This window comes from Chiloscyllium plagiosum, unplaced genomic scaffold (assembly GCF_037043375.1).
Source record: "Chiloscyllium plagiosum isolate Xiang-an unplaced genomic scaffold, Cpla_swu_hap1 HiC_scaffold_4, whole genome shotgun sequence".
Taxonomy (NCBI): Eukaryota; Metazoa; Chordata; class Chondrichthyes; order Orectolobiformes; family Hemiscylliidae; genus Chiloscyllium; species Chiloscyllium plagiosum.
Window position 1 is genome coordinate 114,789,830 of NW_028270142.1, and position 24,744 is coordinate 114,814,573.

Consider the following 24,744-nt stretch of genomic DNA (forward strand, 5'->3'; position numbering starts at 1 on the left):
ATTATTTAACTCAAAAAACGTAATATTGTTCTCCTGTCCACAGAAGCTGTCAAATCTGCTGAATTTCTCCAACACTTTTTGGTTGTGTTTTATATTACTTATGGTTCATTTTAGGATTTTCCTCAAAGTATCACTGAAGAGGCTATATGTTCCCCTCATGTTCTCATGGAAGACTTTGGCACGTGACTGGCCAGAATAGAGAAAGTTCATTAAGGAAGGCAACAATGAGATACATCATTGGGAATGGGCAGAGGTGAAGCTGAGGCATCAGGATGAAGGTACAAGCATTCAAGCAACCCATTCACCCAAATCTTCGATCACCATCTTCCCACACATGGCAGAGTCTGCTGATCACCCTGGCACTTATCAGCTATCTCAGTATTCATCAAACTGGGGTCGAAGCAAGTCACTCTCAATCCTGAGTGACTGCCTAAGAACAAGGATGATGTTATGACACTGAGCGTAATCCAGCACTTTTCTTCAAATAGTGTCACCTGAGAGGGCAGATACCTCATCTGAAAAAGTGAACCTTAAACAACCAGCACAGCAAACTTTATTTTAACTGGCACCTTAACAGCCAGACTGGAATGTCTGAGTATTTATGCTGAAAACAAAGTAAACAGTGATGTGTATACCCCTGTATTATACTTCTATTACTTACTGTATGTGGTTTACATTGACTTGAGGAGGTGTGTTGATGTTTCTACATTGATTTTTTTTGAGGGATGTTGATGTCTCAAAGCTTCGCTTGGTCAAGGTTTACTGCGTTTTTGCATGGCTCTTAATTACCCAGAATACCAATACACCCATGGTCCCATAGGTGCCAGTTAATAAAAGATTTGCTGTACTCCCTCAGTGCAGCACCAATGATCTCAAATCAGTTCTCTGTTGTTCGGTCATTAGCTGAGACCTCTCTATTACCTGTCCAGTTAGATAACTATCATGGTACCACATCCACCATATTAATTGAATGGAGAACAGTTTTGTTGTATTCTTGGGATAGAACTATTCCTTGACATTAAAATGGTCTTGATAAAATTATTGAGAAACATTGCTTAGGGTGCCTTGCCCACAAAATGCAGGGATAATTCAATTCAGTCAATTACCACCTCATCAGTCTACTCTGAATCAAATTCAAAGTGACAGAAGATGTCATCAAGTGCCATCAAACAGCTCTTCCAGATCAATAACATACGCACAAATGTTCTGGGCCACTTAGTTTCTAACATCATTAACAGCTTTAATCCAACCATGTATAAAGAGCATAATAGATGGGATGAGAGTGACTGCCCTTGACATCAAGGCAGCATTTGACTGTGTGTAGTATCAAGGAGTCCCAGCAAAACTGAAATCAGTTGGGCTCAAGAAGCTCAGCATCATCTGGGACAAAGTGATCTGTTTCAGCAACTTGCCATTCACTAACGTAAACATGCATGCACTACAATGCCAATGCACAGTGGCAGCGGTTTGTACCATATATGAGATGTACAGCAGAAACTCACCAAAGCTCCTTTGACAGCACCTTACAAAACTATGGACAAGGGCAGCAATGACATGGGAGCACCACAAAAAACAAATATTGTCATTCCTTCACTGTTGTTGGGTTAAAATCCTGGAACTCTGTCTTTAACAGCAATGTCTATCTACTATTGGGTATACCTACACTATTCAGACTTTAACCATTCAGGAAGGCAGTACATCACCACCTTCTCAAGAGCCATTAGGAATGGGCAATAAATGCTGGGATGGCCAGTGATGCATACATCCTAACAAAGGATTCTAAAAGTTACCTATCACTTCAAAACCTCCTAGACTAGTTACATCATTCTATCTACCATAGCTTGCTTCTATGAAAGTAAAGTTACCATAGAGGTGCCTTCTAGACGGTGAATTGGCTCTGAAAAGAGCGACAGAATTTCCAGCCTTACTGATCCTGTAGACAGTTGGGAATTTGGATTAAGCCAGTTAGTTTACATTGCCTCTTCTTTTGTTCATATCAAAATGCACCACTTCACACTTGTCTACAATAATTTCATCTGTCAGGTATAGGTAATTTCAACAGTCTATGCTTTCCTGGACTTTACATTTCCCTCCTGGTGTTTTTAACAGAGAGGGACACTCACAAAATTCAGTGTGTGGCCATGCTAACACCTACTCTCCCTTCCCATGACCTGACTAAAGTTTTACAGTCACTTAAACGCCTCAATCCTCCACTGCTATCTCATGTTTGACTGAGGAAGGAACACTCTCAAAGGAATAAAGCCCAAATTTGCACAGGCTGCTTTCAGATAATGTTGGAGGGTAGGTCGGGGGGAAATGGGACACCTCCATTGTGGGTCCCCTAGCCACATTACCACCCAAGATCACATGATCCCCAGACTCTCATAACCAGAACCTCCTGCATCCCCCCTTTTGATATTGCTGGCCTCACCCCGGGGAAATCCCAAGCTTAATTTAGAATCAGTCCCCTGCATCCCTCTCCATTAGGCACAGCCTGCAGTTTCAGCAGATGCCAGGGTTCTCTTGTAGGGCCAGAGAGTGATCAGACATAAAATTGGTCAGTAAGTCTCTCAGGCAGGACTTACTAACCCTGAGGAGCTGAAATCTCATCCCGAGTCTATTAATGGTCAATTAAAGAATTGGGGACAACCACTGTTTCCATTGATTTCAATGGATTTTTGACGTTATGAGCTGACAAAGTACGATTGAGTAATGCAATACCGATTACACAGAAATGCAATGCATACATCAGTCAGTAGATGTCAGGTTTCTTGCTATAATTACATAATCTGTCAACATTGAAATTTTGCCCTGTACAACCAAGGGCATAACTACCTAGCATTGCAGTAATAATTGCATTTAAAAAGAAATCAGCTTCAGTTTAAAATCCAAAAATTTTAATTACAGATCACTTCCTTGGCTTCAAACTGCTTGTCTTTATGAGTGTTGATTTTTACTTTAAATTCAAGGTACAATTTTGTTTTGTACAGGATTCTAAATTTTTCACAGAAACTTGTGGCTCACAATTCAAAATATTAAAATGTAGGTGTGTGTCTCTAAATAAAAATACACACATCTATACCAAAGGCTATTGTCGCAGTTAAATCATGTTTGGCCTGGAGGATATCCATTCTAGAGACCATAGACAGAATAATATCAGGAACTTTCTAAAAATCTGACTAAACATGGGATTGAGAATGAGATATTGAGGAACCTCTAATTGGAATGGAACAACAGATTTAGTTCACAAATATATTTAATCTTGTCAAAAATTGGCTGATTACACAATTCAGTTACACCTCTTAAATAAACCAAAATCATTTTATTTATTTTGACTTTTTTTCTTAAATCAATTTCACTCAATTCCAATAAATTCTATCTATTTTACAGCGGCTGTACTCAATTCTGACCACTTTCATTTTTCTGTTTTCTAGCATTGAGTTGCAAGGTTTAATAAAATGATTAGGGTGCACAAAGTAAAATGGTTTAGAAGTAATTTATTTTATCTGGATCAAGTGCCAAAGGCAAAGAATTCCAGTTTTTTAATTTGTCTTAAATGTTTCAAAATGTCAGTGAGAGGAACTAGTTTTTTGAAGATTTTGGTTCTTGATTGAACTTTTTATTGAAAACATGTTTCCAGGCCCCTACATGTCAAAATGACATTTTTAACACGTATCCTCCTTAATCTCTGTGCCAGTTCTCTCTTCTCCCGAAGCACTGACTCACAGGAATATGATGCCACAGGTACCAGATGCTTTCCAACAAGTGGCTACTCTTTTTGCTTAAGCCTAAACAATGAGTGTTGTCAGGATAGACTGTCATGGCTTGTTTTGGGAGTACAACACAGGTGTTCTCTACCCCCTCCCCATCTGACTTCCACTTACAGTAATGGTTGATCGGACTGGAAACTGCTTGGTGTCTGTAGGACCATAGGACATAGGAGTCCATTTTGCCCATTCCGCCCATCAAGTCAGGTCTGTCTTTCAATGAGATTGTGGTTGTTCTGATAATCCTCAACTCCACTTTTGCATCTTTTCTCTGTAACCCTTGGTTCCCTAACTGATTAAAAATTTGATTATTGTACACTTTAATATAAAAACAAAATTACAACACAGGAACAGGCCCTTCAGCTCGCCAAGCCTGCGCCAATCTAGAATCTCTATCTAAACTTGTCGCCTATTTTCCAAGGATCTGTTCCTCTCTGTTCCCTGCTCATTCATGTATCTGTTGAGATGCATCGTAAATGATGTTGTTATGCCCGCCTCTATCCCAGGCACCCACCACACTCTGTGTAAAGAACTTTCCATGCATATCTCCCTGAAACTTTTCCCCTCTCACATTGAACTCCTCATAATTGAGTCTCCTACTCTGGGAAAAAGGCTTCTTGCTATCCACCCTGTCTATAATTCTTATGATTTTGTAGACCTCAATCAGGTTCCCCCTCAACCTCTATCTTTCTAATGAAAATAATCTTAACCTACTCAACCTCTCTTCATAGCTAGCGCCCTCCAAACCAGGGAACATCTCGGTTAACCTCCTCTGCACCCTCTCCTTACTTAATGACCCAGACTTGACAGTGCCTGCGATAAAGAGATCAAGACACACACTACTCCTGAATGACGAATTTCCTCCTCATCTCCATCTTAAAAAGGCAATGCCTTAATCTTAGATTATAGCCTCTGGTCCTATCCTCTCCGACATGGAGAAACAACCACTCTGCATCTATGTCTCCTAAGAATGTTGTATGTTTCAGTAAGATCGTCTCTCATGGGATGTGGGTGTTGCTGGCTGGACATCATTTATTGCCAGTCCCTAGTTGCCCTTGAGATGGTCGTGGTGAGCTGCCTTTTTGAACTGCTGCAGTCCCCATGCAGTAGGTTGACCTCCAATGCCTATGGCGAGGGAACTCCAGGATTTTGACCCAGGAACAGTAAAGGAACAGCAATGTTTTTCTAAGTCAGGATGGTGAGTGGCATGGAGAGGAACTTGCAGATGGCAGTATTCCCATTTATCTATTGTAGATAAATATAAGATGAATATCTCCTTCTAAACTGAAGCGGTCATGGGTTCGAAAGGTCCTGTCTCAGGATCTTTGATGAATTTTTGCATTGCATCTTGTAGATAGTACACACTGCTGCTACTGAGTATTGGTGTTGGAGTGAGTGGATGCTTGAGGATATGGTGCCAATCAAGTGGGCTTCTTTGTCCTCAATGGTCTCAAGCTTCTTGAGTGTTGTTAGAGCTGCACCCATCCAGGCATGTGGAGAGAATACCATCATACTCCTGATTTGTGCCTTATAGAGGTGAACAGGCTTTGTGGAGTTAGTTCCTGCGGAATTCTGAGCCTCTGTCCTGCTCTTGTAGCCACTGCATTTATGTGGTGAGTCCAGTTGAGTTTCTGGTCAGTGGTGACATCCAGGATGTTGATACTAAGAGGTTCGGTGATGATAACACCATTGAATGTCAAGGGATGGTGATTGAACTGTCTTTTGATGGAGATGCCTATTACCTTGCATTTATGTGGTTTGAATATTACTTTAAGATTATCCAGATCATGTTGCATTTGAGCAATGACAGCTTCAGTATCTGAGGAGTCATGAATGGTGTTGAACATTGTGCAAACACTGGCGAACATCCCCACTCCTGAACTTATGATGGAGGGAAAGTCATTGATGAAGCATCTGAAGATGGTTGGGCTATCTGTTTGGTCTGACAGCTTTGCATTTATCAAAACCTCCTGACTTTACACTGTATTCCTTCTGTAATAAAGGCCAACATTTCTTTGCTGTCTCTGACATCTACTGAACTTGGATGTTTGTTTCTTTTGTGATTCATGGGCGAGAACTCTCCAATCTCTCTGCTCCTTGGATTTCTGCAGTCTTTCTCAATTTAAACAGTTTTCAGCTTCTCAATTCTTCCTGCCAAAGTGCCATAACTTACAAAAATGCCACATCATATTCCATTGCCAAGATTATGCCAACTCACTTAACCTGTCTCTCTACAACGACAGACTTTTTCCATAACTACGCAGACAATGGGTCAAAAACCAATATTGGAGAAAGGGTCTGTGAGAACATGGGGTGGTGGTTCACATGCTCACTTACCCGCCACTACTAAAAGCAAAAGCTATCCCCACTCTGGTACAATGGCACCTCATTGATCCAAACTAGACAAATACACAGGTTAGTAAAAGATTGAATCATGCAGCCACACTATTTACTTGTCAAAAGAAGCTATTTAGCACGTTTACCTCGGGACACTTCAAGAGAGTCAATAAAGTTCTTTTGACGTGATCATCACAGAAAACACCCCAATCCATTTGTGCATGTCAAGCCATTAGCCCATAAATTAATAATACTTGAAATAAAAGTGGGAAATATAATCCCATACAATTTCTTCAGGCTCAAGTGGCATAGAAGCCTATGTTGTTGAGGCGACCAGACTTGATTGATCTGTCTTCTGCAATGCAATAGATCGCTGGATAATTAATTTTCATTCATGTTGAATGAGAGACAAATATTGGCCAGGGTACTGGAGAGAATTCTCGCTGTATTTCATAATGCACCGGAGTTTCAATTCGTTTATTAATTAACCTCTGTGTATTTCAAAGCTCCCTTTAAAATTTCAATGGGAACTAAATTTGGATAAAATATTTCTTTGGTGATATTTGTCTGAACCAATGGGATGTAACAGCCTGAATGGTGCCTGAATTACCGTGTGATTCTAATGCAGCATAAGGAGCCATAAAGAGGATGGAGAACAGAAGAATAAGGATTTGGAGCTCCAGCCCTAATGTTTTCATTCCAGCAGGTTGCAGATGCCTACTGTGGCTCTAGCTCACAGGGGACACCAAGGTGGAGGTGGGCAAGCAGGTTGAAGGATGGACTGAACTGTGATTCTCCTGCCTTCATATTAAAATAATGAAAATCAAAGCTGACTTTTACAGATCACTGGTACAGCTGTAATACTTGTGAGAATGTTGTGGACAGGCATAATTGCATTTCACAATGGAGGATTGAGTTAGAACCCATATTTGTATATGCTGAAATGAAATCTATGATACAGCTTTTACAAATAAGGTAGGTGCTGCATTTCTAGTGCAGATTGAGTCTGCCATGTTGAATACATTTGCATCTATAAAACAGGAACTGCTTAAGATAACTTCTAGGCCAGTATCTCTCATTACATTTCCGCCAATAATGAGATAGGCTATCTCTCAGTCCTAATCGCTGACAAATATTATTATTGCTGCTCATAAATCTGCATTCCTCAGCCACTTCACAGTGGTAAAGTACTAACAGAAAACAGATACTTTACAGAAGGATGTAAGAAAATGATTGCAGTATTTCTGAACCTTTCCATGCATTGGTGTGTACTTGATTCCAGAGCAACATTGGCAGAAACCTAGGATAGCTAGTGTTGCAATACAACTGTGAGAAAGTTAAAGATCCATTAAAAAATGCTTTCCTGCAACACCTTCTTACTTTTCTGAGAAACTTGAGGTCACTCTATGTGGTTTTAGTTAACTATTTAGAAACAGAGGTACTTCAGCTTTTTAGGCAAGTCATTTTACACACTGATGTTAAAAGAATAACCTGTTTACCTAACTGAACTATTGTGATCGCTTGAGGAAGGTGAACTCCCATTGCAAATGGAATTATTAACATGCACAACAATTTACAAGAAGAAAATCTCTTGTTTAGGATCTCATCAAAATAATGACACCTTTGGAATTGTTCCTGGATTAGACCATGAATCCTGAATCAGGGCTAATAGTTTCCTTTTCAGTTTTTCTCAGAATCCCAATCAGTATGGATGAAAGAAAACAGGCATTGGCCAATTCAGGATTTGTGTTCCCTTGCTTTCATTCTTTTGGATACTTTCTGATCTACGTTAGATTCTGATCCAATAATGTCTCAAATATTAATTTCTCATTCCTGTGTTCCAATCCATCTGTCACTTTCTCTCTCTCTCTCTGTCTCTCTCTCTCTCTCTCTCTCTCTCTAACCTTCTACAATCCTACAACTCTCTGAGCACTTCATTGCTCTTCAACTCTAGCCATTTTGTTTATAAATATGACTGTGAAGCACCCTGGGATGTTTTGCTTTGTTATAGTTTTATGTAAGTGCAATGTGGGCTCTCCTTTGATAGCTCAGCTGGTAAAGCCAAGAACAGGGGGTTCCCAATTTATAAACAGTAAGTTATGACGACTCATTCTTATGAATGAGTTTCCATCTAATGATTAATTTTAAGGATCTAATATGAGGACATTTCCTCACACTAAAAATGAATATTTTATATTGTACTATACTGCATCCCAGCTTGTACAAATCAACTTACAAATGTGCTCAGGAATGTAACGCGTTTATAAACCTGGGTACCCCCTGTACTGTTGTCCATTACAGCACTAATATCTTTAGGACACTGGTTCTAAAGAATCTGAGGTTTTAGGACTTTTGTAGGGTAGTGATAGAACCCTTCCCTCTGAACCAGAGAACCTGGCTTTGAGTCCTACCTGTTCGAGAGGTATGTTATAAAATTGCTAAGTGGACGTTTTTGGTAAAGTTAATTGGTTTGCATTTTTAAAAAATGTATTTACACGATGTTGGTGTCACTGGTTCGGCCAGCATTTATTATCTGTCCTTAATTGTCCAGAGGCCAATTAAGAGTCAATCACATTCCTGTGGCTCTGGAATTACATGTAGGTCAGACCAGGTAAGGACAACAATTTCCTTCCCTAAAAGACATCAGTGAACCAGATGGGCTTTTCTGACAATCATGGTTATCATTAGATTCTTAATTTCAGACTTGTGGTGGATTAGAATTCGACAATCTGCCATAGCAAGATTTGAACCCAGTTCCCCAGAATATTACCTGGGTCTAGTGATAATATTACTAGGCAATTACCTTCCAAACGATTACTGCCAAAGAAATAGTGGCTATTTCACAGATAGTACATGCAGTGCCTATTACTTATGGGGGGAAATGTTGGGGTGTGTTTAAGCGGCTAATTGAGACAAGCTGTCAATTAAAGAACTCTTACCTTTTCAGTCAACAGAAATAAACATGGAGTCAGCTTTGATTACGATAGCTTGCCATTAACAGGATGGCCACAACCTTAAGAAGAGGTTGATATTCTTTCAGCTCATTAATACTAGCAATGTGGATGACTCTGCTTGAAACATGGGCTATTGTTATGTGGCGAGCTCAGCTGAACACTTTCCAGTATGAGCCACTGGACAGCAATCAGAGCCATGACTAATGTTCTCTTTCCATGGCTAGGATGATTGATGTCAGCATTGTAGTTTTGTTTAGAGTCTGACTATTATTTGTCGCACTTTTGCTGTGTAAATGCTTCATTTTAGAACAGGAACTCTGTTGATAAATTCCAAACAATTTGTCTTTAACATTTGGATTCTCGAATTATTTGTACAGTGAGTTCTGCTATAACGCGATAGTTCTGTTCTTGCGCAATCCTGTGTTATAAGAAAATCGCATAATAGCAGCACCATTTAAACTAAAGAGGCTGGAATCACATTAGAACTGATACATGCTTTAAACTTCGCACTTTAAAAACAATGTCCCCAATTCGTCAATCGTATTGTAGCGAATTTGTGTTAGCGAAACACGCATTATAGCAGAACAATCTGTATGTGTTAGTTCTGCGCTTGGACAAGAAAGCAGACTTTTCAAATTTGTGGTTCTGGTTTCTAGAGCTGCACACAGTGGAAACACAGGACAGGGCATTCATGGGACCTTATCAAACTTTTCATTCTTTTAAATCGTCTGGGACATATAAATCTATTTGATCTGTCCTGCACAGGCTATTTCGTTGAGGAATGGATGACAGTCACAACTGAGTCATGATTACCTAACAGTAATCAAGAGCAGTTTCTAATTGACTGACTTTTCTCCAAAATTTCCTGAAGAAGGGCTTATGCCCAAAACGTCGATTCTCCTGTTCCTTGGATGCTGCCTGACCTGCTGCGCTTTTCCAGCAACACATTTTCAGCTCTGATCTTCAGCATCTGCAGCCCTCACTTTCTCTCAATGACTTTTCTCCAAGTCATTGTCAAGAAATTTGGTTCTAGATTGTTCACTGACTTCACTGAGTTAACTAACAGAGAACAGGGGAATGATTATACATTTATGTCTGTTATGTAACTGAAGTGTAGAGTGTAAGGTATTCCATTGCATCATGGAAAGGAGTTACAGAATGCATCTTTTTTATAGCGATTTTCCCGTAAGATAACTTGCCAATCTCAATCACATTGTTGCTCCAAAATGTTGCAAGCATACACTCGCAATGTTCTAAAAGATAACATCATCCATGGTTGAAGTTCCCTACTGGAAATTACACAAATGCTGGCTTCATGTATATGAGAAGAAAATTCAAATGATGAGGCACTGTACATGACTCTGCAGTTCCACTAAGTGGTCAATTATAGGCCAATTGGCAAGGGATTGTGAGTTTCCCTTTTTGTTTAGATGGGAGCACATACCTTAGATCAAAGGTTTCAAAATGTTGGCCTTTGTGAGTTAAGTTGCTGTTTACCAGGGAGCCCATGGGCCACATATAAAGTTTAAATCTGTTCCCATCACTCTGCATATTTCTCATGTTCCTGATAATAATAGAATTGGATGTTATTATTTGGAACTTATTCACCAGTACGGCAACAGCAGCAAGAACAATTCCTTTTGAGGCCAACAAAATATAAACAGGAACCACCAACAGTTAAGCAACATAACTACAGACAGTACTGAGTTGCCTAGGTTAAAAGAACCAGAATATTCAATCAGTTTCATTCTTTCAGACCACAGGTTGGATATGTTTGTCATTATGGAATATTAGAAGATTCCAATTGCCTGTGATATTGTCCATCCTCTGAAGTTTAAATAACAATACAATTTCCAAAGTCTTCACTACCATCATCCTTCTCTCCAGCCATTGTCTCTGTCACTTCACCATTATCTGTACCATTAATATCTTCTGCACCTCCACCTGCAATTTCCTGCTTAAGGACATTGTAGGGCAACCTACAGTATGTGGAGTGCAGCAGTTCAAGAAGGCACTCACCACCATCTTCTAAAGGGCAACTACGGATGGACAATAGCCAGTGATGCCTGCTCCACGATAAAAGAAATCTCCATAACCATCTGCGCCATCCATTTCCATTACATCTGTCATCATCTCCACAAACATGACAGCCATGTTCACCACATCCATATGGATCTCCATAACTAATACTATCACAGCTATCTGCATCACTTTGGTAGCAATTTCTATGAACAGCTTTAACCTCACTTCCATGATGATTTCCACATTGACACCATCATCAGAAACTCCAGTGCCTTCAACAATATAAATATCATGACCAACTCCACCTCAAATACTTCCATCATCATTCTCATTTACATTATCTCTAACATCCTCACCACTATCACCATCATCATTTCCAATACCTCCAATGGCACTCCATCACAATGTACATTATCATCTTAATATTTCCACCACTTCCAATGCTACAACCAGCTCCCTCACTACCATGACCAGCATCACCAATCCTCCCACCATTATCTTTACCATTGTTTACTGTGAAGTGAGTAAAAAGAGGGTGTGAGGAAGCTAAGTGCCCTTACAGTTAGCAACAGAAAACTCATACTTAATGCTGGCATCCATCAGAGATGATGGCATAATGGTAAGGTCACTGGACCAGTTTCTCAAGATCCAGCTAATGCGTTGATGACTTGTGTTTAACTTTTACCATGACAGATGGCAGAATTTAAGTTTTGACCATTATCATGAGCATAACTACTAGTTTTGATTGTGGTAACAACTAATGCCCTTCAGAGAAGGAAATCCACCATACTCACCAATACTGGTGTGCATATGCATCCAGCTCCACATCATATGGTGGACTGCTGTCTGAAGTGGTCTAGGGAGCCAGTTAGTGCAAGGATTCTTAGAGATGGCAATAAATGTTTGCTTTGCCAGCAATGCCCACACACTGTTTAAATAAAAGCATAGCCAAGTCATATGGTTAACAAAATCAGACTGGGGTCTCCATATGATGTACGTCTGGCTTACTTCCAATGTTGGTTTGCTTTTTAAAGATTTTTAAAGATGCAAGCTTTTTAAAGATTTTTGTTCAGAAAAAGCAAAATGCACTAATGAGGTTACACATTGTAGAACTGCAAACTGTGCTGTTTAGCATTCCAGTTATATTTAGATGATTATTAATTTACATACGCCTCATTTATTTTTAAGCCTTTTGTATTGTGAGAATTTCAAGCCACTAAAATCAATCCTGATAGCAGGAATCTTATGATTTGTGCTGAACAAGCAGTATTTTATTCTGCTGCAACAGACACCTGAGAATTGACAATAGTATGGAAAGGCTCTCACCTATACATTTGTGTGATTGATCGGTGGAACACACTGGTCAGAAGGTTATTAACCAGGGGAGCTTCCTGCATTTTTTCATGTAGTGCAATAGATTTTCTATTATTCTTAAGCAAGTTTGAAATTTTTCAGCTTAGAATGATATCTTTAAAATTTCTATACAAGAGATGTTTTGCATTAAGTTTGAATCATTAACTCTGACTCAAATGCAAGAACATTTTGTACATGCTCTACAGGTATCACCAGTAAGACCAGTTTTTCATTGCCTGTCCCTCACTGCATTATGGGAAGATAAACCTTCTTTTTGAGAGACTGCAATACATGTGGTGAAGGGACAGGTTTTTGTCCTTTGGTCACTACGTTATCAATTTCTTGACTGATTTAATCTCATTGATGCATTTTGTGTCATTTTTCTATGTTAAAGGTGTTATGTGAATGCAGATTGTTGTTACTTTTGTTGGAATAATAAGTACGGTAGGATTCAGGCTTACCAATCCCTGTCATATAATTTGACTGGCTGCATTAGAGCCCTATATAAATAATGCAAAATGTTACTATGTTATCCTTTTTGAAGTTTAGTAAGAAAGATCAACAAGAATAGTATCCAATTCTATTACCATAGCTGCTAGGGAATCAACATTAAATATCCTACCTTACACTTGTTGTCATATGAATCTTTTTATCTTAAACAAAGATACATGTATCTTGCCTTGAGGCAGCTGGCTGCTTTTGATTCCTGCAGATACCTGAGGATGTATACCAGCTATTTACATGGAATTTCCATACAGCAACCCAAATACGAAACAGATGGGCATCAACAAGACTGCGTCCATTGCTCATCCATTACTGTAATATAGTAACTTGCATTCATGTAATGTGTTTAATACAAAAGCTCCTAAGCTACTGAGATCAGGCAAAAGTGGATGCCAAGACAAAGAAGCAGTAGCAATCCTGTCAATCTCCCAATGCCAACTACTTGAATGCGTTAGGAGCTAATTCTGCAATGTTTAATTGACTGACTGATCAAAGTCATGTCAAGCCATTGAGTGGATGCAAAACCTACCATGCTCCAGAAAAGTGAGATCATCTTTGAGGAGAAAATTGCAATTTCCTGGCATGGAGGTGTGATTAGAGGTAAATGGTCTGCCACTGACAAGCATACCAGTTCTGAAAGGTCTGCTTGCAGGGGAAGCAATGACTCCCTGTCTGAGTCTTGTGTATTTGATACTGATCAGCTTCTTACCCATTCTCCTAAAATTCTGTGAACATTAATTCCATCTGGGAATCTTACTTGTGTAACTTTGCTGAATGTTTTCTAATAACTCAATTCATTTACTGAGAATGAAATGCTGTAAAAAATAATAATTGTTCTTTTAATTAGGATTCTTTTCATGCTGAGCTGATGCAAGGTCACAAATCTGAAACATTAACTTTTATATTTCTCTCTCTATATATAGGTATTGCTGGACCTGCTGAGCAATTCCAGTATTTTCTACAGCTATCTGTTATGAAATCTATGCAGTCTGTTTCTTGTTGAGGCATTGCTGAAAGGCACAGAAGCCTAATGGTCATGCACTGAACTTCCATTGGACAGTCATGAAGTCAAGTTCCACCATGAAAAGTTATGAAATAAATCTGGCACTTTGTGAGCTGGCTCCTGATAAAAGGGACTATGAAAGTTTCCAGTTTGATTTAAAAACTGAATTAATACACTGCTATTCTTCAGAGGAACTAGAAGTCTCTTCTACCTAGTCTGACCCATGCGTGACTCTATTTCCACAATGCATGGCTGACTCTCACTGTTGTCAGGGCAATTCGAGATGTGAGGAAGTGTCATTTTGCCATTTACCCTCCCTCATTCCTGGTATGGAGGGATTGATTTATGACCAAAGGTTAAATAGGTTGGGACTCTACTCATTGGAGTTTAGGAAAGTGAGAAATGATCTTGTTGAATCTTATGGGGCTTGACAGGGTGAATGCTGAGCAGATGTTTCCCCTCATGGGAGAGTCTAGAAATAGAGGGCATAGTCTCAGAATTAAGGGGTGCCAATTTAAGACTGAGATGAGGAGGAATTTCTTCTCTCTGAGAGTTATGAGTCTTTGAAATTCCTTGCCACAGAGAGTTGTGAAGGCAGAGGTCTTGTTTAAGGCTGGGATAGATAGACTTTTGATCAGTTGAGGAATCATGGGGAAAGGGCAGGAAAGTGGACGTAAGAGATGTTAGATCGGCCATAATTCTATTGCATAGCAGAATAGGTTTGGAGGGTCAAATGGCCTATTCATGTTTCTATTTTTTAATGGTCTTATTAGGTAAGAATTTAAATTGAAGTATTTTCTGCCCCTTCAGATGGATATCAGAGATCACCCAGGAGCACACAAAGAAGAGTAGGTTGCTAGGAAGCAGGCTCAGCTAAGAGTAGTTAAAAGCTTAGCCAATATCTATCTCAACCATATTTCAGGCTAGATGGTTGTCACATTTGCGCACTTCAAAGCTTGAAGAGCTTTGAGATATTTCTACAGGTGGCAAAAGGCACTTTTCCTTTGCCTCAAGTTAAACAGAAAATGCCAGTAATGCTTGCCACTAATAAATTAACAACGAGGGATTATAAACTGGAACATTTAAGAGGAGATTGCAAATTCTGTCAAACTGAGAGTGACAGTTTCCCAAACTGACTTCACCGCCTGTGCCAAGTAGCTTGAATTCCGGATATTAAACCACTTTTACTCACATCAAAAATACATCGGCGTTTTTAGAAGTGAAAGAATATTTAACAAAAACCAAATGTAGTCTGCAATAAATGTTTAGAATTAGATTCAATCCATGCATTCGCATTTATGCTGTATTTAGTTTTAACTGAAAATGCTCCATTTTTGTTTTCCAATGTTCCTAAAGCATTCCGATGACAGGGACCTTTGCTAATCAACGGTGGACTCATTCAAGCTTTTCTTGCAATTTTAATCAAGAGTCATTCCAAGAATGAATCTGGATTTTCTGTTTCATATTCATATCGACAAATATGGTAAAGTTATCAGCAAAATCAAATCCCTTTCCAGATAGAACCCCAGCTGAGTTGTGTTATTAATCGGTGGATTAAAAAATCTGTAAGAAATTCCTTTGTCTGTTGTGTAAGAAATGAATTAGCCGCTCTAAAGTAAATCTATTAATACTTTAATTAAAATAGCAGATAAAGGAAAAACATGCCCCTTGCTAATATTGCACAGAGCTGCTACTTTGTCTCATCATGGGACTCAGTATAACCAGATAAACTAATAAGCATATGAAATTCCTACTATTTCTGCTTCAGGTCTGCAAAATAAGCAGTTTTGCTGTTCAGTAGATGTGACCAAAAATGACGAATACATGTAAATGAATGGCCAGCACTCATTATTCCTCTGCCTGGTTGAATGATTAATTTTAATTAGGTGTCATCTTCTTTAAGATAACATAGAGTCATAGAGATGTACAGCATGGAAACAGACCCTTCGGTCCAACCTGTCCATGCCGACCAGATATCTCAACCCACTCTCGTCCCACCTGCCAGCACCTGGCCCATATCCCTCCAAACCCTTCCTATAATACTAATCTATCCCTATCCCTCCAACACCCTTGTGCTTGTTGACCTACACTGACTGTCCCTTCAGATTTTCAACATCTCATTCTTGTTTCAAATCTCCCCTCTGGCAATCTGGACTCCTCCGTTTCCCATCTCACTCACCCTCCCAGCCCTGGCACTCAGCAAGAATTTATTCTCCCCTCCCTTCCAATTCCTTTGCTCCCACCATTGACAGTCGAACCCTATCCTGTTTTGACCTTAGACTTAGCAATCTCCTCTCTAAACCTTCACAGTTCTCTCTCATTTGACAAAACAAAACTGATCAAGGACTGTCGAGTTTTCTTTGGCTTGGTATTAACTCTTGTCTAGTCATTATCCTATGAAACACTTGGGGACATTATAATCTGCTATTAGTGCAGGTTATTATTTTTTCTTTCCTTTCAGGTGTTCTCTAGCTCAAAAAGGTTAGTTTGTTTTTTTGTCAGCATTTCCCTCTCGTTTCTAGCCGTATGATTTTCTAGTCACCAGTTTAACAAGTTAATCGACTGAAAAACAGTTTGGATTTAGATACTTGACAAGGGCTGGAATGGCAAAGGAGATAATAGGGTCTGATCTTTTAGTCAGATCAAGGAGGGGAGACACATTATTGTTCAGTGAAACATTTCCTGGGATGGCGGGACATAATGCAATATAGCCTTCCGGACTTGTATGTTCCTCCTTTATTTGCAACACTTGAACAACCTGTCATTAAGTTCTTGCAATCATTAATCCAACAGGGTGAATATTAATACATACCAATGAATTGCATTTATCGAGAACATTGCACAAATTAAAAGCATTGGGGGAAATAGATATTTTTAAAAAACTTGGTGTGCATCATGATGGTTTGTGTCAGATACACAGAACCCAACCAAATAGTCAGTTGCCACTATTAGACTATGAGGCAATTCCACCTTTAGTGGCCTGGTATCATACGGATCAGGACATTGAATAAAAGAGTAACGATGGCAAATCGAGGTGGCAATTGGATGGGTGTTATTGCTCTGTGGGATGTGGGTGACACCAGCTGGGCCAACACTTATTGCCCATCCGTGCTCTTGGGAAGATGGTGGGGAGACGCTTTCACATTAGACTTCAGAACGTCCCAAAGCATTTTACAGAGAATGTATACAGCGAATGAAAGGTCTCATATTCACAATGAGATTTGAACCGCACCGTCACATCATTTGTCAAGATGAGTGAATAAATTAAGCGCTGACATTTTTTTGACTACGATTTCTAAGCAAAATTCTTTTCCGATTAATACAGAGAGTAAATTACGAGCTAGGGCAGGGAGGAAGGGTACGGTTAAGTTAAAGAAATGCCCTGAAATCTCATATTCCAAAGTGACAATCCTACTGGAGTATTTTTGCTATAATTTCTGTGTCTTATGGTCCTGTTTCTCAACCACCTGATGAAGAAGCAGCGCTTCAAAAGTTAGTGCCTCCAAATAAACCTGCTGCTCTATTAGCTGGTGTTGTGTGATTTTGAACTTTGTCCACCCTAGTCCATTACCGGCATCTCCACATCATGATCACTGGCAGAAGGTGCTATATGAGAGTCAGGGCTCCGAGCCTTGTTACCCTCTGCACCCTCTCGGGTCATTGCTGGCCGCTGACCTTAGTCCGTGTAGCAATGACCCTGAGCTGCGTGGGGAGTGTTGTCTGGTCAATGTATTTAGCCCAGGCAGCCAGAGCAAAGAGCTCTTCCCAGTTTAGAGATGCCGCAGCACTCAGTTCCCGGAGGTACCCAAGGAACATCTCTGTTTAGAGCGGAGGCAGTAATTCCTGGTGAAAACACTAATGCAAACCATTCGAATGGACTAGTTTCACGCCTTTGTAAACATATTTTTATACTGTACATAAATCACACATAACCCCAATCACAAAGTAATTCTATGAGCCAGATTGTATCTTTTAAGTCAATATATAGCACATAATTACGATAGCTAGACTTAAACATGTTCCGCGGGTTTACATACGCACAGTCCCACTTCAAAGCGAAACTTACATGAAACAGTAAAGTCCAGAAAATCGCCCTCTGTAGACCCATGGTTTACTCAGTGTTACCGACTCCCTTTACTTGCCCCATGCCCCGTTGGGAGGTTTTTCGTTCTGTCTGTCGCCGGGCTTTGAGTTTTTATGAATTCCTGGTCAGATGAGCGAAGTCCGAGCCAGATCCTGGGACGTGTGTTTGTGTCTGTGTGTGTGTGTAAGAGAGAGATTTAAATCAGCCCGCAGGCTTTTGCAAGTTTTTTGTTGTTGTCTTAATTGCATGTACAACTGTAACTTTTCCTGGCTGACCTTTTAAAAGCGAGCAGCCTTCTTTAATCTTGCAAGACCATCTCTCCCAAATCCACGGCCGCCCTCCCTCCTTTATTCTCTCTCTCTCTCTTTCTCTCTCCCTCGTTCGAGGATCGGGAACCGAGTGTTTAAGCGTATCCTCCAGCGAATTCCCGGTCCGGACGAGTGCCTTTCCAAATGGAACCCTTCAGATGGGTTTGGATTAGTTTGACATCACTCTGCCCACGGTGTGTTGCTATGGCTCGGTTTTGTGTGTTGTGGGAAGGGACCGCTTGTGACACAGATGATCGCTGCTTCTTGCGGGCGCATATTTATTTTTAACTGTCGCTACCAATTTGAATCCTTAAGCGCAGAATTCCTCCGATCCGGGAGTGGCTGTGATATCCCCGCTACACAGAGTGGGGAGAAGGCGTCGATCCAAGGATAATTGCCACATTTATTTATTTTCAATACCAATTGGTTGCACTGTGTCAGTGGGGCAGCCGGGGATCAGATTGCATTCACAATGACTGACCTGCTATCTATATCCCATTCTGACCACCCTCCCGCTCCAGTGTCGGGTTTCTCACTCTTTGACTAGGTTTCGAGGTCTCTAAAGGAACACCGTCATCATACCCCCGACTGGGAAGAAAAGTGCCCAGAAAAAGTTTTATTTTTTTTCTAAAACAAACTGTCAAACTCCTACGACTGTCGTCTTACACTGCCTTAGCATGAGTCGGTCAGATCCCATAGCTTCTTTTCACATTATACTTTCTAAACAGGCGCCTGTAACTGTCAGGATGTGAGTCTCGTGTTTTCCAGATACCACCAAGTGCAAGTCTGGGGGACAGGACAGGGACATGGGGAGAATGGGTTGAGTCACTTCAGGGTTTGCGGCTGGCCGTTCAGTACAGTCCTGAGGTGGTGCTGCAGGTTATCAGGAATTATAGGGAAATGCTAAATGGAGGCTCTCTCTTGGGCTAAACATTAAAAGATCCAACTCTTTTATTTTAAAGAAGAGCAGGGGAATTATCCCTGAGGCTGGATTCAATAAATCAATGTGACAAAACAATTTACCTGATAATATCATATTGCTACTTGTGGGGTGCTTGCTGAGCACAAGTTGACTGTCATGTTTCCCTCATCACAACAATGGCTCAAAGATACTCCACTGACTGCCAGGCATTTTGAGTTGTCTGATGATTGTTAAGATGATATATAACTTTCAGGTTTCTTCTTGAAAGTTAGGCATGTTGTTCATGGTTATTCACTGGAATCTTGAAAAACTTATCCCTGTGCCTTGCACTGCCACAACAGTGACAAGATATCAAATTCCACTCCACTATTTAATAGACGTTTAGTCTGTTAGATTAGATCCCCTACAGTGTGGAAACAGGCCCTTCGGCCCAACCAGTCCACACAGACCCTCCCAAGAGTAACCCACACAGACCTACTTCCCCTCTGACTAATGCACCTAACGCTATTGACAATTTAGCATGGCCAATTCACCTGACCTGCACATCTTTGTGACTGTGGGATGAAACCAGAGCAAACCCACTCAGACACTAGGAGAATGTGTAAACTCCACACAGACAACCATCCAAGGCTGGAATCGAACGCGGGTCCTTGGTGTGTGAGGCAGTAGTGCTAACCACTGAGCCACCATGTCGTCCCAATTTAATTTAAACAAGAATACAATTATGGTTATGATCATAGATAATGAATTCAGCAATATTAAGGTGGAGATTTTTTTATTTGGTACTGTTGGCAATCATAGTGCAAAGTGTATTGAACATCTGTTAATTTTTATTATGTTAGGTTATGCTTCTAATTTCCATGCAAATTTATTTGTGTTATTGCAAATTCAACCGTGGGCCAATAGTAATAGCCATTATTTTAGAATGCTTTTTAGATGTGGCAAAATATAATTACATATTAAAATTAGCAGGTTGCACCATTGTATTAGTCCAGATAAAAATGGCTTTTATGGATAACATTCCTCAATGTATTTGGTCATTTTGGCACTGGTGACCGAGAGAATGTGAGGATTGCAGATGCTGGAGAATCAGAGTTGAAAAGTGTGGCGCTGGAAAAGCACAGCAGATCAGGCAGCATCTGAAGAGCACGAGAGTCGTGTTTTGGGCATAAGCCCTTCGTCTCGTTAATGTTCATCAGGATAAAATCCTGCTATCCCCTACTAATATCTAAATGAATTTCCACGTTGGATGTACAATTAGTGCAACCTTAGTAATCTCAACAACATTCTAAGAACTATATGATATACGTTTTATATATACACACTCACAAGTTAAAAAAAATTGCAAAAGAAATGCATAACAACATCTGTCACATTCATCATTACTATCCGCCGAGTCAATGCATTAATGATGAAAAACCCATCTTCTCTATCATAAAATACAGAAAGAAACAGTGATAAGTTGAGCAGAATAGAAATTTGCTAAAACCCTCTCAGAAAGTAGTGTCCAGTTCAGAGTTACTATTATTTTGCCAACCTGATACTGCTCCTTTCCAACAAAAACAAATGTTTACTGGATTTAAAGAAAAAAAACACTCATCTCTCCCTCTGTGTTTGCAGCTATTTCCATCATGTTCAACTGACAACCCTAGCTCGGAGTTTTAAACGATGACCAATGTGTGCCCAAATACTTTAAACTTACAATTGTGACTTTATGACTAACAAAAACCTCACCAGCTTTTAAGGTGCCAACGCTGGTTTAATGGCAACATTCTAATTTCTGAATCCAGAATTTCAGAGTGAAAATCACACTCCTGAGATGTGAACTCAAAATTTAAGCCAACACTCCAGTCTTGTATAGTCAGGGGCAAATTTGGATGGAAAACTAAAGTTTTACCCTCTTTCTCAGATTAATGTAAAAGACTCCAAAGCACTATTTTGAAGAATAATGAATTGCTCTGCACTGTCCTGCAGAATTATTACTAACTAACATCACCAAACTGGCAACCTCATCATTGTCACAATCCTGTTTGTGAGAGTTTTCTGTGAGCTAATTCATTGCTGTGCTTCCTAGATTGCAACAGTGCTTACTATTAACAATAGTGGGACTTCGGTTGGACATTCTGATATTAAATAGAACAAACTTGGAAAGCTAAACATGAACTTAATTATCGCAGAATTAATGGAATGTGGAGCATTTTTAAGGTTTAGAAAGAGAAAAAAAATTGTAATTAATTCAGGAGTGCCAGCAAAAATTAATGTATATTGAGATATGACAGACAAATAAGTCAATTCACTGGAAGTCAATGATTTTAAACTTATTTGGATGAGCAATGTTCAGAATTAGCGTGTTAGTTTGAACAATCCCAAACTTTGACTTTTGGTTAACATCCATTCCAGATAAACACATACCTGATCCATTGTACATATTCCATGTATTCATATTTAGTAAAATTCTTGATTCAACCCTAACTTATTGGTTTATTCTCCAAATATTTCATTCGGTTCAAAACTTTAATACTTAAATTGGAATAGTCTTGATATTTTGTAGAATGTTTGAAACCCTTGTGAAGACAATTAATGATTTGTTATTCTGGCCAAAGTTGAGTTGAATGTTTTGGGTGCCACTGCTGTGAGAATCTGTTTAAGGCTCTGCAATAATTGTAGATTAAATGCACAAATTAAAGGTGTGCTGACTTTGTCTCTTCACAGCAAGTGTAGAGTAGGCAGCTAGCCCATTTTAAAAAGAGTAGACCAGTGAGATCATTCAGTGATCCAGATGCCCAGGCTGATGTTCTGGAACATATTTTACATCCCATCATAGTAACAAGTGAAATTTTCAAATCAATTAATAAATCTGAGATTGAAAGCTAACCATCAGTGATGATAACCATGAAACTGTCAAAAATTGTTGTAAAAATGTTTTGGTTTACTAGTGTTCTTCAGGGAAAGGAATCTATCATTAGATTAGATTAGATTAGATTAGATTACTTACAGTGTGGAAACAGGCCCTTCGGCCCAACAAGTCCACACCGCCCCGCCGAAGCGTCACCCACCCATACACATCTACCCCTTACCTAACACTACGGGCAATTTAGCATGGCAATTCACCTGACCCTGCACATCTTTGGACTGTGGGAGGAAACCGGAGCACCCGGAGGAAACCCACGCAGACACGAGGAGAATGTGCAAACTCCGCACAGTCAGTCGCCTGACGCGGGAATTGAACCCGGGTCTCTGGCACTGTGAGGCAGCAGTGCTAACCACTGTGCCACCGTGCCGCCACGCTTTGGCATGCTTTGGCATCATTGAAATTTACAGAATATTGAAAGGCTTGGGTAAAGTGGAGGTGGGGAAGATGTTTCCACAAGTAGGAGAGACTAGAACCCGAGGCATAGCATCAGAGTAAATAGATGATCCTTTAGACTGAAAATGAAGGGGAATTTCTTCAGCCAGAGGGTGGTGAATCTATAAATTTATTACCACAGAGGGCTGTGGAGGCCAAGTCATTATCTCTATTTAAGATAGAGATGGATAGGCTCTTGACTAGTGAGGCGATCAAAGGTTATGGGAGACGGCAGGAGAAATATATCAGCTATGATTGAACAGTGAAGCAGGCTTGACCTAATGGCCTAATTCTGCCATAGTCTGGTTTGCATGCAATTTCAGGTCTCAAGTGATGTGGTTGATACTTAACTCTCTTTCTTCAGTCATAGTGTCTCCCACCTCAAAATGGTGGTACAGGCACAGAAGGTAGTGTTTGGGCTTCTGACCCAGTCCACTCCAGGCCAGTTGCTTTCTTCTCTCTCTCTCTCTCTTTATCTGTCGATCTATGTATGTCTCTCTCTCTGTGTCTCTCTCTCCTTTTCTTCATCTTCTGATGCTGTAGGGAAGCTGGAGCGGTGTGGGCCTGGAGTGGGGACTCCTGGGCATGGGAGACTGGTGAGTACAGACTTGGCAGGATGCTGCAGTCAAGTGGGCTGCTGTAGACAGGTGGGCTTAACGGGTCATTGACTGGGACTCTTGGTGGTGGCAATGAGTCGCTGTGACAGAGGTGATGCCTTGAGTGGGGACTCCTGGCTACAGTATATCTGAAGCAGGGGCTCTTGATGAGGTTGTCATTGCTCTACCTAGAGTGGGGACTCCTTGAAGCCCGGGACACTTTGCAGATACCTTGCAGAAGCCCTGGGGCTGTGCTTGAGGCCTAATTTGAACAGAGGATGAACTCTATTTAAATAATTTCTTTTTGTAACTCAAAATATTGCTAGACTGCAAAGCACTTTTTCATTATCTTTCTACATTGATGTGACAATAAATAACTCAATAGTAACTGACCTGTAAAGTAAGTTAGTGAATTAAAGTGTAATTAGGGATGAACTTGTCGGAGATGACCAAATCCCTTTAAAAGAATGTAAAAAATGACTGAGCTACTGAAGAAATTATACTATGTTTAGCAAACCCAGGCTGACTAGTTGCTGGAGCTAATTTTGACATTAGGTAGGCACTTGAAAATCAGAATTCAGCAAGGCACCAAGCTTTGGAAATTAGGTGCAACAAGACAAAGAAAATTAGTGTTAGAGATTAGAATATCAACCATTATAAGACCAGTAAAAGCTGGTACGTTGACCTTACAAATAAATCCTGGAATTTCTACACCAGACATTTCCTTCCTCTGACCTGTTACCATCCCTAGAAATCAGGCACAGGTCAATGATTGTACTTGATCCCAAAGGATAAATGCAACCAGGCTCTAAATGATTGAGCGTAGCCTTTTCACAAATCATGCACAGTCAATTCAATTACCTGTATCCCTCGCACTGTTTCTAAACCAAATCAACTCCAGAGGAGTAATTCAGGGCAGCACGGTGGCTCAGTGGTTAGTACTGCTGCCTCACAGCACCAGGGACCCAGGTTCAATGCCTTGGGTCACTGTTTGCGTGGAGTTTGCACATTCTGCCCGTGTCTGTGTGGGTTTTCCCCCACAGTCCAAAGATGTGCAGGTTAGGTGAATTGGCCAAGCTAAATCTCCCATAATGTTAGGTACATTAGTTAGGGGTAAATACAAGGTAGGGGAATGGTTGTGGGTGGGTTACTCTTCGAAGGGTTGGTGTGGACTTGCTGGGCCGAGGGCCTATTTCCACACTGTAGGGAATCTAATCTAATCTATCCTACATGTATCCACACACTTGAGACTATTGCCATTCTTGGACTGACCTTTCTGTGGTTCTCGCACTGACTTCTTGGGATTATTTGTTGATTTCTGAACTGACCAGCGATTCTGTCCTCATCCAAAACTTTGTTCAGCTCTTGTTAAAGGCATTAGTTGAAAACGTTCAGTGGAAATGTAGGTGGCATGTGTAATAAAGTGAATTTGCAAGGTGATGGATTAAACTCGATTAATATTATTGTCAGTGTTGGCAGTTCTACATTTCCATTCATGATTCTCTGTCCTTTATCTATACCCATTAACACTTCCTTCCTGTAAGTGCA

The 24,744-nt window shown here is 40.2% G+C and overlaps 1 protein-coding gene across 1 annotated transcript in view; it reads right to left on the minus strand.

The window, feature by feature from the left end:
• Positions 1–18,727, minus strand: part of LOC122548922 (corticotropin-releasing hormone receptor 2-like) — a 203,352-nt gene extending 184,625 nt beyond the window's left edge. Inside the window, exons 1-2 of the mRNA XM_043687903.2 lie at positions 18,300–18,727; positions 18,007–18,195 (exon numbers count right to left, since the gene is read on the minus strand). Coding sequence (XP_043543838.1) covers positions 18,007–18,048 — 42 coding nt within the window. The 5' untranslated portion in view covers positions 18,049–18,195; positions 18,300–18,727. The remainder of the gene's footprint in view (positions 1–18,006; positions 18,196–18,299) is intronic.
• Positions 18,728–24,744: the final 6,017 nt, after the last annotated feature.